This window comes from Oncorhynchus masou, chromosome 27, assembly GCF_036934945.1.
Source record: "Oncorhynchus masou masou isolate Uvic2021 chromosome 27, UVic_Omas_1.1, whole genome shotgun sequence".
Taxonomy (NCBI): domain Eukaryota; kingdom Metazoa; phylum Chordata; class Actinopteri; order Salmoniformes; family Salmonidae; genus Oncorhynchus; species Oncorhynchus masou.
In genome coordinates, this window is record NC_088238.1 from 44,189,924 (window position 1) to 44,204,923 (window position 15,000).

The following is a 15,000-nucleotide window of genomic DNA, read 5'->3' on the forward strand; positions in this document are numbered from 1 at the left end:
AGGGAGTTGTTACAGAATGGGGGAGAGAGAGAGAGAGAGAGAGAACGGGAGTTGTTACAGAATGGGGGAGAGAGAAAGAGAGGGAGTTGTTACAGAATGGGGGAGAGAGAGAGAGGGAGAGAGAAAGGGAGTTGTTACAGAATGGGGGAGAGAGAGAGGGAGAGAGAAAGGGAGTTGTTACAGAATGGGGGATAGAGAGAGAGAGGGAGTTGTTACAGAATGGGGGAGAGAGAGAGAGGGAGAGAGAAAGGGAGTTGTTACAGAATGGGGGAGAGAGAGAGGGAGAGAGAAAGGGAGTTGTTACAGAATGGGGGAGAGAGAGAGTTGGTACAGCTGTTAGGGCTGACGGTCATCTATGTCGATACGTTGCTAAGCAACACCCAACACTAACGAAGCTGTGGTAGATAACTGGTTGATAACGCAACTGGGGGAGCAGTGTGTGTGTGGACTGAATGGGTACCTTTATAGAGAAACAGTGAATGGAACCCTGCTAAGAAACCCCCCATAGGAGAGAGACCTGAAAGGGTTACATCTGAGAAACTGGGCCTCACTGGAGTACGTGACCCCTTCCAGGCACGGCAAGCACGACACACACACACACACACACACACACACACACACACACACACACACACACACACGCAAAGATCTTCACACTTCATCAAAAAATAATGAACTCACGACCAGACCAGAGAGTGGTGCTTAAACATAATTTTTTTAATCAACATTTTTCCAAAGCAGGAATGTACTAGTTTTTTCCTCCCTTTAGAGGTGTGTTGGAGGAGAGAAAGAGAGGAGGAGGAGGAGGTCATAGTGACGGGAGGAATGGGGGGAGCGGAAAGGAGAAGGTGGACACAAACTCATCTCACACAGTGGTGTCCCAATACAAAAAGTCTCAAGACATCACATACAAGAGCCAGCCGGCTCTCTGTCGCCTCGACCTGCTGGCTATTGGGACAAGGAAACACACTCACACACACACACACACACACCAACAGAGGGGTGGGGTGGGGGGGGGGGGTGCGTTTTCACAAAACAAGAAACCTCTCTTTTTGAAATGAGGATCCATGAGAAAAAATCCAACACATTGAAAACAGTCAAAAGCAAACAGTGAAAGAGAGAGAGACAACCTTTTAGTAAAACACCGACTGACATGACAACAAAAAAGCCCAAGCTTTGAGTCCCGGAGGGAGATTCTCCTCTGTGAAAAAAAGAGGAGAGGAGGATGAAGAGGGAGAGGAGAGAGAGAAGGAACCATTTTGCGAATGAGCAACATTCTGATTCCACACTTGGATTCCACAACTCCACAAAGTCCAGGAAGTTTATCCAAGTGTTTATGTTCATGGCAGCAGCCATCTTTGTCAAATACTGTCCATTTAGAGTGTCAGAGGATTTCAGAACTCAGAGAGCCTTTGTAGTTTGGCTTTGAGCGTGTTTTTGAAGGTATACAGAATTCCTGGTGGTCATGTATTTGTACAGGAGACAAGACAGATTCCCACATACATAAAAACCAAGATCCTGATGCTGCAGGACAGAAATTGGGATGAAACTTTTACCCTAATTAGTCAACTTCTCCGTAACACTTTCTAAGTTCAAAAAGCATAATGGGAACAGATTACACAACATACAAATGATGTGAGATAGAGAGTAGGTGTAGTAGTAAAAAAAAAGATGAACGCGATATTTCAAATAAAGCTTTTTGAGCAAGTGTGTATATGAATAAAAACACACGTGGAGTGAAGCTTTGGGAACAAACATCCACCTGTTGAGCATGAGGGATATTTCAAAGTATGGCACGGCACCTATTGTCTGCTATTTTCTTAGCGTATGTGTGCATTTGCAGGTCGTTGTGCCTGTTTTGAACACGTCGTGGGTCTAACACTCAACAATACTAAGTAGCAGCTCGCCGATACAGCACAACTTAACACACGGCACGTTTTGACGAAAGCTTTGCCCCCGAAAAAGGGAGTGAAAACTAATTAACCAGGCTAAGAGAATGGCAGGAACTGGTTTCAGAAAAACACCCATACAAACACAGTCTTGTATAACTACCCTTGTGGGAAGACACAATTCAGTCCCATTCAAAACCTTGTTTTCCCTAACCTGGGGACTAACAAAATGTCCCCAGGCGGTCAAATGTTTGCTTGTTTACTATTCTTGCGGGAACTCCCTATAGCTAAACACGTACACACACGCACAAAAACAGGACGCGCACACCCTCTTTTAATCCTTCTGTCACACACAGAGGTGTGTATCAAAGCCAGGACTGTGTCAGAAATAGGGAGCCGCATGGGAGCAATCAGTGTGTGTGTGTGTGTGTGTGTGTGTGTGTGTGTGTGTGTGTGTGTGTGTGTGTGTGTGGGTGGCAGAGAGAGGGATGCAGAGAGAGCCAGACAGAGAGAGTGTGTGTGAAATTGGCGTATACATGTACGGCATGTATGTGTGTGCGTGTTGTGACAGTGAAAGAGAATGTGAGAGGGGCTCAGTGTGTCTGTGTCGATATAATCAGTGTAGAGAGGTGTCTGATACATAAAGCTGTTTAAGGGGGAAATCGGGAGAATTTGAAACGTGCCATTTCCCTTCGGAGAAAAGAGAATTGTCGGTGTCTGTTATCTTGAATGTGTGTCTATCTGTCAATGTGTGTGTGTGTGTGTTTTCGATGAAATTCTCCTCCTTATTCCACAGTGAGATTTCCCCCTGAAATCTCTTTCAGCTGTGTGTCTGTTCCTTTCCTCCGTCCTCCCAGGGTCCATCACTCCTTCTCAGCACTCCATTAAAGGAAAGGCTCCTCTCTTCCGCCACAGTCAATGTTTCACTCTCTCTATCCTTCCCAGGGATTCTTCTCTCTCATCGCTCCATTCACCTCCCATCCCCCCACTTTTCCATCTCTTCTCGCGCTCTTCCTTTTCTTTAGTGTGCAATTCCTTCTTCAGTCTTTTCTCTCTTTAAAAAAAAAAAAAAAAAAAAAGTTCCACATTCAGTCGCTCTTTCTCTTCTCCCCCTAGACAGCGACTCCGGTTCCCGCTCTTTCTTTTCATTCTATTTCATTTCATTTGGAACCTCGTTCATTTCCCCCCTTGCTTTTCCTTGTGCTCAAAAGCGTTTGAAAAAAACTTTCATAGATGGTTTCTACCTCAACAACTTCCACAAACGAGGCCTAAACTTCAAAACTACAGCATAGTACAAGAACTATAAAAATATACATAGGGGGAGGCCCAGAGGGGGGAGGGAGGCGATGAGAGAGAGAGAGAGGGAGAGAGAAACGACCTCAGTTCGCCAAGGAAAGAAAAACAAAGAGATTAAATTAATTTACAACTCAAAGGGGAAGGAAACAGGGTCAGGTTTCTAAATAGCAAACAAGAAAGCACAGGATAAAAAAGATCTAGCAGTATAACAGAAGTGTTGTTTTACAAGTGGAGGAATCAAAATAAAAAACAATTTAAAAAAAAACAAGACGTCTAGAAATTATTGACTGGATATTCATATATAATCTGTAAGTGTTGCTAGCGATAAAAAAAACACACCTTTTATGTTCACTCACTTTTTTGTGTTTTGGTTTTTAAGACAAGTCTAAAGACACGCGAACACACACATTCACTCGCATGTAGCGTATACACAGATTAACACACACACACACACACACACACACACACACACACACACACACACACACACACACACACACACACACACACAGTACTAAAGCACATTAACTGCACACACACTTCTGTGCAACAGCAGTGTCAGAATTATTATCCTAGTCTCCCACACACGCACACACACACACACACACACACACACACGTTATTAAAATATACAAGATTCTGAATGTCACTAAGACTCGATTGGTCTGACCGATTGATCACGTGACCCCAGCCCAGCTTTCTGATTGGGTGAGAGAGTCAGAGGCCCCTGGTCCAATGAGAAACCATACACACACAAACAAACTAGGATCCTATTTGTGAGTTATAACATCAAGGGCCACAGTTAGCCTCAGGGTCCAATCAGGAGGCAGGTAGGTCTGATACAGGACAGGAGCATTAGAGAAATACAGAGATCTCAGGATGTGGTTGGTCAGTGGGTTTTCTAAGGGTCAGAGTCCCAGAAGTCCAAGTTGTGGCGGTACTAGTGTGTGTTCTCTCACACTAGCTTGGTGTGCATGTTCTCACACACTTATCCTCATGGTGTACAGGGAGGGGACTCTTCTCTTCAGCTCTGGTGGGTGGGGTGGGGGGGGTTGATTCATGGTGAGACAAAAAAAAAGAAAAGTGGGCCCCAGAGTCTCTTGCCAGTCCTGTCCTCTTTTAAGGGGCCGGTGGGGCTATATACTAAACCCTCCATACTTAGCTTAGTGACACAGTCGAGTGAAGAGTGGTGGGCGTACGGATGGCCTCTTCAGTTAGCTAGATGCACACACCTGTGGCTGGACTGGGGTTGGATAGGGAAGTTCAGATACTGTATAAGGGACTGAAGATCTTGGTGGTTTTGGAGGGTAAGTCAGTGATGGATTACTGTAGGTAGGTTTTACGTGGTACTGTACTATATAGGACAGGGTATATTGTAGGTGGGCTGTAGGTGGTACTGTACTGTACAGGACAGGGTAAAATGGTAGTTGGTAGTACTGTAGGTTGTCATGGCAACTGCCCTCATACTTTGTAGTAGATGTTTGCTGGACTCTGGGGGGGCATCTCCTGGACGATGTAGACGGGGTGACCGTAGTCCCCGCTCACCTTCTCGTAGTGAGGGCAGTATGCCGAGTCCGAAGCCCGCAGCGGGATGATGATGTCACTGGGTTCCGAGCCGTTGTTGTTACCGCCCCCATGTCCGCCGCCGTGCCCGCCGCCATGCCTCTTGGGGCTGGTGAGGGAGGAGAGTGACAGGGGCGGGTGGTGGGACTCCGAGTGCTTGGCGTGTCGCCGCCGGTAACACACCACGCAGATCACCGCGGTGACCAGGAGGAGGAAGGCGGAGCCCCCTGCAGCGCCGGCGATGACGGCCACGTTGGATGGCGGGAGGGGTCCATTCTCGCCCCCTGCGCCTCCCGAATCCCCGGCGCCATCGCTAGGAACTCTGGGATGGGTGGCGTTACCAGCACCACCTGTAGAATGACACAAAAAAATATGATTTTTATAACCTTATAAAAGACAAATACAATGTTATGTAACTTTACCTTTAAACAGGTCAACATTCACAAGGCCGTGGAGCCGGACGGATTACCGGGACGTGTACTCAGAGCATGTACTGACCAACTGGCAAGTGTCTTCACTGACATTTTCAACTTCTCCCTGTCTGAGTCTGTAACACCAACATGTTTCAAGCAGACCACCATAGTCCCTGTGCCCAAGAACACCAAGGTAACCTGCCTAAATACTACCAACCCGTAGCACTCATGTCTGTAGCCATGAAGTGCTTTGAAAGGCTGGTCATGGCTCACATCAACACCATCATCCCGGAAAACCCTAGACCCTCTCCAATTTGCATACCGCCCCAACAGATCCACAGATGACACAATCTCAATCGTACTCCACACTGCCCTTTCCCACCTGGACAAAAGGAACACTTACGTGAGAATGCTGTTTATTGACTACAGTTCAGGGTTCAACACCATAGTGCCCACAAAGCTCATCACTAAGCTAAGGACCCTGGAACTAAACACCTCCATCTGCAACTGGATCCTGGACTTCACATCGATGGGGTTGTAGTGGAGCGGGTTAAGAGTTTCAAGTTCCTTGGTGTCCACATCACCAACAACCTATCATGGTCCAAACACACCCAAAAAGTCATGAAGAGGGCACGGCAATGCCTTTTCCCCCTCAGGAGAAAAAATGTGGCAAGGGTCTCCAGATCCTCAAAAAGATTTACAGCTGCACCATCGAGAGCATCCTGACCGGTTGCATCACCGCCTGGTATGGCAACTGCCTGGCCTCTGACCGTAAGGCGCTACAGAGCGTAGTGCGAATGGCCCAGTACATCACTGGGGCCAAGCTTCCTGCCATCCAGGACCTATATACTAGGCGGTGTCAGAGGAAGGCCCCAAAAGTTGTCAGACTCCAGTCACACAAGTCACCTAAATGTACATATCACCTCGACTAACTTTTACCTCCATAGCTTGGCTCGGTACCAGTACCCCCTGTATATAGTCTCTTTATTGTTATTTTATTGTGTTACTAAATTAACTTAAAATTAAGTTAAAAAATATATTAAAGTAAATATTTTCTCAACTCTATTTTCTTAGAACTGCATTATGGGTTAAGGGCTTGTAAAGTAAGCATTTCGCGGTAAGGTCTACACCTGTTCTACCCGGAGCACGTTGACAAATACAATTTGATTTGATTTAACAGACTTTGACGTGTATACAAGAAATGACACTGTACCTCTCAGAGGCAATTCAGAAACCTTAAACCAACAGTCCGCCTTGCCTTCTTCAGGGTGCAACCTCTTCTATATACACAGTACATATTACGCGCCAGTAAACATATCTGTACGACACCGTCTCCCTGTAGTTACAGTGGCAGAAACATCCCAACAGGAATGGATCGGAGAGGGTTTGGACACAGTCTCCCTGTAGTTACAGTGGCAGAAACATCCCAACAGGAATGGATCGGAGAGGGTTTGGACACAGTCTCCCTGTAGTTACAGTGGCAGAAACATCCCAACAGGAATGGATCGGAGAGGGTTTGGACACAGTCTCCCTGTAGTTACAGTGGCAGAAACATCCCAACAGGAATGGATCGGAGAGGGTTTGGACACAGTCTCCCTGTAGTTACAGTGGCAGAAACATCCCAACAGGAATGGATGGAGAGGGTTTGGACACAGTCTCCCTGTAGTTACAGTGGCAGAAACATCCCAACAGGAATGGATCGGAGAGGGTTTGGACACAGTCTCCCTGTAGTTACAGTGGCAGAAACATCCCAACAGGAATGGATCGGAGAGGGTTTGGACACAGTCTCCCTGTAGTTACAGTGGCAGAAACATCCCAACAGGAATGGATCGGAGAGGGTTTGGACACAGTCTCCCTGTAGTTACAGTGGCAGAAACATCCCAACAGGAATGGATCGGAGAGGGTTTGGACACAGTCTCCCTGTAGTTACAGTGGCAGAAACATCCCAACAGGAATGGATCGGAGAGGGTTTGGACACAGTCTCCCTGTAGTTACAGTGGCAGAAACATCCCAACAGGAATGGATCGGAGAGGGTTTGGAATGCTCCTGTGCGCCTATGGAGACCGACTGAGACGCCGTGGCTCTGGCTAGAAGCGACAGCCATCCACAGTGAGGGGATCGAGGCGGCACACTCCATCGCTTAAGCCTAACAACGTTGTTTATGTTGCATTGGCGCGTGCCCACATAAAGGAGTCAGAACAGTTGGCTGGTTTGGGCGCCATCCCAAACACCACCCCACTCTCTATTTAGTGCACTGTATAGGGAATAGGGTGCCATATGGCTTTGGTAAAAAGTAGTGCACTTTACAGGGAATAGGGTGCTATATGGCTTTGGTAAAAAGTAGTGCACTTTACAGGGAATAGGGTGCCATATGGCTTTGGTAAAAAGTAGTGCATTTTACAGGGAATAGGGTGCCATATGGCTTTGGTAATAAAAGAAAGTAGTTCACTATACAGGGAGTCGGGTGCCATTTGGGGCACAATCTGGGTCTCTAAAGCTAGAGAGCACACAGTGATGCTGCCTGGTTGGAACCTGGTCCCAATCGCATGGTCCGACCGCATGGCAGGTCATAGCCCAGCAGGTGTTTGTTGGGTTTGGGACCGCCTGCGAGGAATGGTCGTGTTGACCGTGCAAACGTTGGCGGTGGTAGCGGTTAGGGCGGTAATGCGAGGCGCGGTCGTGGGATTGGGTTATCATTATCCTTGGCACATTTCCCCCCTCGTTTTCTCTCCCTCTCTTCCCCGTCTTCCTTCCTCGCTCCGTGGCTCTCCCACTCTCTGGGTTTTTGTGGACATAATGACTTCCCTTGCTCTGTGCCTCCCCCTCCTCACCACCCTCGCTCCTTCCTCACCCTCTACTGTGAGCCCCCTACCATGCATGCAGGACTGACTGATTGTCTAGCTGACTGACAAAACACTAATACTAGACGCCAATTCCGCTCTCCGCCTCTCGCGTTCTTCCCTTCATCCCTCTCTCATTCCCTCCGTCCCCCCAACATTTCTCTCTCGTTCCCTCCATCCCTCCACCATCTCTCCCTCGCTCCATCTCCTCCTCCTCCTCCTCCTTTCACCAGCTCTGTCTATTATCATCCTTTTCCCTTGTTCTCTCTCCCTCCCTTTCCATCTCTCACTCCCCACTCTCTCTCTCTCTCCTATTCAACAGTACTCTCCCTACCTTCCATCTCTCACTCCCCACTCTCTCTCTCTCTCCTATTCAACAGTACTCTCCCCCCTCCATCCTTCCATCTCCTATTCAACAGTACTCCTTCCATCTCTCACTCCCCACTCTCTCTCTCTCTCCTATTCAACAGTACCTTCCATCTCCCTCCCCACTCTCTCTCTCTCTCCTTCCATCTTCCTCACTCCCCACTCTCTCTCTCTCTCCTATTCAACAGTACTCTCCCTCCCTTCCATCTCTCACTCCCCACTCTCTCTCTCTCTCCTATTCAACAGTACTCTCCCTCCCTTCCATCTCTCACTCCCCACTCTCTCTCTCTCTCCTATTCAACAGTACTCTCCCTACCTTCCATCTCTCACTCCCCACTCTCTCTCTCTCTCCTATTCAACAGTACTCTCCTCCCTTCCATCTCTCACTCTCTCCTCTCTCCTATTCAACAGTACTCTCCCTCCCTTCCATCTCTCACTCCCCACTCTCTCTCTCTCTCTCCTATTCAACAGTACTCTCCCTCCCTTCCATCTCTCACTCCCCACTCTCTCTCTCTCTCTCCTATTCAACAGTACTCTCCCTCCCTTCCATCTCTCACTCCCTCACAGTACTCTCCCTACCTTCTCTCTCTCCCACTCTCCTCAACAGTACTCTCCCTCCTTCCATTCAACAGTACTCTCTCTCTCCTATTCAACAGTACTCTCCCTCCCTTCCATCTCTCACTCCCCCTCTCTCTCTCTCTCCTATTCAACAGTACTCTCCCTCCCTTCCATCTCTCACTCCCCCCCTCTCTCTCTCTCTCTCCTATTCAACAGTACTCTCTCCCCTTCCATCCTCACTCCCCACTCTCTCTCTCTCTCTCCTATTCAACAGTACTCTCCCTCCCTTCCATCTCTCACTCCCCACTCTCTCTCTCTCTCTCCTATTCAACAGTACTCTCCCTCCCTTCCATCTCTCACTCCCCACTCTCTCTCTCTCTCCTATTCAACAGTACTCTCCCTCCCTTCCATCTCTCACTCCCCACTCTCTCTCTCTCCTATTCAACAGTACTCTCTCCTACCTTCCATCTCTCAGTCCCCACTCTCCCTCTCCTATTCCACTCTCTCACTTCCATCTCCCACTCTCTCTCTCTCTCCTATTCAACAGTACTCTCCCTACCTTCCATCTCTCACTCCCCACTCTCTCTCTCTCTCTCCTATTCAACAGTACTCTCCCTACCTTCCATCTCTCACTCCCCACTCTCTCTCTCTCCTATTCAACAGTACTCTCCCTACCTTCCATCTCTCACTCCCCCCACTCTCTCTCTCTCTCCTATTCAACAGTACTCTCCCTACCTTCCATCTCTCACTCCCCACTCTCTCTCTCTCTCCTATTCAACTCCCCACTCTCTCTCTCTCTCCTATTCAACAGTACTCTCCCTCCTATTCCAGTACTCTCCCTCCCTTCCATCTCTCACTCCCCACTCTCTCTCTCTTCCTATTCAACAGTACTCTCCCTACCTTCCATCTCTCACTCCCCACTCTCTCTCTCTCTCCTATTCAACAGTCTCTCTCTTCCTATTCTCTCCTATTCAACAGTACTCTCCCTACCTTCCATCTCTCACTCCCCACTCTCTCTCTCTCTCCTATTCAACAGTACTCTCCCTACCTTCCATCTCTCCCTTCCCCCATCTCTCTCTCTCCTATTCAACAGTACTCTCCCTACCTTCCATCTCTCACTCCCCACTCTCTCTCTCTCTCTCTCTCCTATTCAACAGTACTCTCCCTCCCTTCCATCTCTCACTCCCCACTCTCTCTCTCTCTCCTATTCAACAGTACTCTCCCTACCTTCCATCTCTCACTCCCCACTCTCTCTCTCTCTCCTATTCAACAGTACTCTCCCTCCCTTCCATCTCTCACTCCCCACTCTCTCTCTCTCTCTCCTATTCAACAGTACTCTCCCTACCTTCCATCTCTCACTCCCCACTCTCTCTCTCTCCTATTCAACAGTACTCTCCCCTACCTTCCATCTCTCACTCCCCACTCTCTCTCTCTCTCCTATTCAACAGTACTCTCCCCCTTCCATCCTTCCATCTCCTATTCAACAGTACTCCCCACCTTCCATCTCTCTCTCTCTCTCCTATTCAACAGTACTCTCCATACCTCTTGCTTCTCCTCTGTCGGTTTTCTGCTCCTTCAACAGTGAAATCTTTTCCCTTCCCTTCCTCTCCCCCCTCCCTTTTTCTGTCTCCTGCGCTTTCTCCTTTGCTCTCGTGTCTCTCGCCCTCTGCTTTCTTCTCTCTCTCTCCATCTCTCATCAGTTCTCTCATATCCACTTCACATTAGAGAGTAGAGATGGCCTGTATGGCCATGTCCCAAATGGCACCGTATTCCCTATATAGTGCACTACTTTGGACCGGGCCCCTTAGGACTCTGGTCAAACGTAGTGCACTTTAATAGGGAATATGGTGCCATTTGGGACAGTCTGTATGTGGTTGGGAGAGACAGAACCAGCCAGCATACAAAGACCAGGTCAACAAGTTCCCTGCCATGAGACAACATCCCTCCCTCCCTCGCTCCTCTCCTCTATCCTTTCATCGTCCTCTTCTTTCCTCACTCCTCCCCTCCTCCCCTTTCCTCTACTCTTGTCTTCCCCTCTCCTGTCCTCTCTCCCTCTCCTCTCCCACTACTCAGATTTATCATTCTCCTCTCCTCTCTCTTCTTCTCTTCCTTCTCTCCGCGGACCAACAGAAACCAGGCCGCTCAAACTAATGACAATAATAACTCCTTCAAATGGCGCCCCTGGTCTCTTTCTCCCCCCCCACACCGCTCCCTGGGCAGCTATTAGAGCCGTCGTTCTTCGCCTGCGGCACTTAGCTCTGAGGGAAGGAGAAGAAAAGAGGGGATGGACAGAGAGGGAGAGGGATGAGAGAGATAGAGGGATGGATTTAAATAGAGAGATCCCACAGATGTCGCCGGCTTGTATCCTCCATCTGTCGTTTTTTTTTCCGTCCCTCGTTCTCTGTCGCTTCCTTCTTTCTTTACTCACTCATTCACTTGCTTTTTTTGTCATTTCAGACTGGTTGTGGTATCCTCCTGGTGGTGTAAGTGTGTAAGCTCCTCCACACCCCTCTTACCTGTATTTCTGGTGTTGGTACGGCCCGCACTTTGGTCTGGTTTGGCAGGTTTCGGGGGCAGTCCATATGGGTCTGAGGGGGAAAAAAACAGGGTGGTACGACGGTCAAGATAACACATCCCGTCAACATGAAAACAACCTCAAAACAGGCCCACTGACTACACATAGGCTCTGTCTGAGCTATAAAAAGGCCCATTCAATGAAACTAAATATTGATGTCATTTTCTAAAACAGCTCTCCAACTATAGTAAAAAACGGGATACTTAAAGGGTTTCCATTTGTAAAAGTACCACAGTGAATATAAAACTGCAAACAAAACCGTCTCCACGCCCTCCCACCTGCCAGACAGCGAACGGCCCCACTGTCATGCTAGGCCGCGGCCCCCAAAAACGGCACCGTATGCCCTTCCTAGTGCACTACCCTACGGGCCCCGATCAAACGTTGTGCACTATAAAGGGAATAGCGTGCCATTTGGGGCGGCCCTAATATCCTCTCGCTGGGGCTATGACAGAGTGCCGTATAGATTTACCGAGAGGGACATAATAGACAGCCCTGTTATGCTGTGTTATGCACACACACACACACACACACACACACACACACACACACACACACACACACACACACACACACACACACACACACACACACACACACACACACACACACACACACACACACACACACTCTCTCTATGTGCTGAGCTATAATTCTACACTAACTGACATTTACGGAGGTCCATACACAGTGGCAGGTATTATTGGTTCGACAGGCCCTCTGAAGACAGACAGCCAATCAGAACTTGGCATGAGGGGTGTTTGGATCAATAGGACTGCTGGTGCTTGTGAGTGCTGTGTGCATTTGAGGGTGTGTGTGTGAGAGCTTGTGTGTATTATTATCCTTGTGGGTAATCCTCACAAGTCCCCAGAAGTAAAATAAGGATCATTCTCCCTCGTGGGGACATTTCCTACATCCCCATTAGGCTACGGGGTTAGAATTAGGGTTAGAATTAGGGTTGGGGGTTATGTTTAGGAGTTAGGGTTCGGGAAAATAGGACCTGTAATGGAAACCAATTGTAGGTCTCCACAAGGATAGTAAAATATAAAGTGTGTGTGTGTGTGTGTGTGTGTGTTTCTCGGGAACGTGCAGGTTTCTAAGACTCTCTGTGTGTGTGTGTGTGTGTGTGTGTGTGTGTGTGTGTGTGTGTGTGTGTGTGTGCGCGCCTGTGTGTGTTTCAGAGCTGAGCGGCGCTCCAAATCTCATCAGAGATCTCTATGAGGCGGCACACCGTGTGTTTAGATGACAAACAGAGCAGAGGTGACCTTTCAAACCCACAACAGATAACACAGGGAGAGGGGGGGAATAAAGGAGCTATTGGATGGGGAGAAAGAGACAGGACGGGTAGGCAAGGAGAGAAAGAGGATGAATGAGGTAGAAAGAGAGGGCGCAAGAAAAATGGAAGACAGACAGAGAGAGAGGGGCGTGGAGGGCAAGAGAGGTAAGGGAGAAAGGAAGATGAGTAAGAGAGGAGTGAGCAAGAGAGAGAGGGACATGAAAGGTGAGAGAGAGAGGGACATGAAAGGTGAGAGAGAGAGGGACATGAAAGGTGAGAGAGAGAGAGGGACATGAAAGGTGAGAGAGAGAGAGACATACAAAGTGAGAGAGTGGTAAGAGATATGACTTAATAAAATGTATGGTGAGAGAACAGACATGAAAGGTGAGACAAGAGTTTGAGATACATGAAAGGTGAGAGACCTGCTATATGCTGATGACGTGGTACTTCTATCACCAACCAAAGAAGGTCTTCAACAGAAAATTAAAAGCATGAAAGGTGGAGAGAGATGTCAGAGAACAACACCTTAATTGAACACACAAAAAATTACAATCTTGGGACATGAAAAAGGTGAATGCACTCAAAGAAAAAGCCCGAGAGCAATGTATGCAATAAAAATGAAATTATTCAAAATCAACATCCCAATTAGAAGACTAAAATATTTGACATGAAAGGTGGAAGTGAGGTTTGGGGGCCACTCAATAAACTGGACTTTAAAATGTGGGACAAACATCCAATTGAAGCCCTACAGCAGACATGAAAGGTGAGAGAGAGTTTTCCAGTAATAAGAAAATACAGAAAAGATCATTAAAACATGCAAGGTGAGCCCAGAGAGAGTCAGGGACATGAAAGGTGCTTCAAAAGAAAGAATTCCAATAAGAGAGGAATCATATTTACAGAGGGACATGAAAGGTGCTATCTGACCCTAAACAGAGAAGAGAAGAGAGGGACATGAAAGGTGAGAGACAGAGAGGGACATGAAAGGTGAGGAGAGACAGAGATGACATGATAAATAGGTGAGAGAGATTCCAAATTTTTACAAAGGACATGAAAGGTGAGATTTTTGTATTTAATTTTGAGAGGGACATGAAAGGTGAGACATGAAAGGTGAGAGGACATGAAAGGTGAGAGAGAGAGAGACATGAAAGGTGAGAGAGAGACATGAAGGACATGAAAGAGAGAGAGACATGAAAGGTGAGAGAGACATGAAAGGTGAGAGAGAGAGAGAAGGACATGAAAGGTGAGAGAGAGAGAGACATGAAAGGAGAGAGAGACATGAAAGGTGAGAGAGAGAGACATGAAAGGTGAGAGAGAGAGAGGACATGAAAGGTGAGAGAGAGAGAGAGAGAGACATGAAAGGTGAGAGAGAAAGGTGAGAGAGAGAGAGAAGACATGAAAGGTGAGAGAGAGAGAGACATGAAAGGTGAGAGAGAGAGAGGGACATGAAAGGTGAGAGAGAAGGACATGCAAGGTGAGAGAGAGAGACATGAAAGGAGAGAGAGAGAGGGACATGAAAGGAGAGAGAGAGAGAGAGAGGGACATGAAAGGTGAGAGAGAGAGAGGGACATGAAAGGTGAGAGAGAGAGAGGGAAATGAAAGGTGAGAGAGAGAGAGAGGGACATGAAAGGTGGACCTGCAAATTAGTGTGAAACCCAAGAGAACAGAGGTGAGGAGGACAAGAGAGAGGAAGGGAGGGAATCAATGATGGCGGTTTTCATTCAAGCAGCAACGAAAGAAAGAGAGCGGGAGATAGAAAGAAAAGAGGGATATAGGGAGTGCTACTCTTCTCCCCTGGGTGGGCTGTGGATAATGATGGAGACACAGCAGCACCACTTCCCTCTCAGGAGAACAGCTTCCACATCAACACACAGAGAAGAGAGCTCGTACAACAACACACAGAGAAGAGAGCTCGTACAACAACACACAGAGAAGAGAGCTTGTACAACAACACACAGAGAAGAGAGCTTCCACAACAACACACAGAGAAGAGAGCTTCCACAACAACACACAGAGAAGAGAGCTTGTACAACAACACACAGAGAAGAGAGCTTGTACAACAACACACAGAGCTTGTACAACAAACACAGAGAAGAGAGCTTGTACAACAACACAAGAGAGCTTGTACAACAACACACAGAGAAGAGAGCTTGTACAACAACACACAGAGAAGAGAGCTTGTACAACAACACACAGAGAAGAGAGCTTGTACAACAACACACAGAGAAGA

At 47.7% G+C, this 15,000-nt stretch overlaps 1 protein-coding gene across 2 annotated transcripts in view; it reads right to left on the reverse strand.

Annotated features, from left to right (window-relative positions):
• Positions 1-704: 704 nt before the first annotated feature.
• The window catches only part of LOC135516252 (ephrin-B3-like), a 108,057-nt gene continuing 93,761 nt past the window's right edge, over positions 705-15,000 (reverse strand). For both annotated transcript variants that reach the window (XM_064940403.1, XM_064940404.1), the window contains exons 4-5: positions 11,442-11,513; positions 705-5,098 (exon numbers count right to left, since the gene is read on the reverse strand). In XM_064940403.1, the coding sequence (XP_064796475.1) occupies positions 4,647-5,098; positions 11,442-11,513 (524 nt within the window). In that variant the 3' untranslated portion in view covers positions 705-4,646. The remainder of the gene's footprint in view (positions 5,099-11,441; positions 11,514-15,000) is intronic.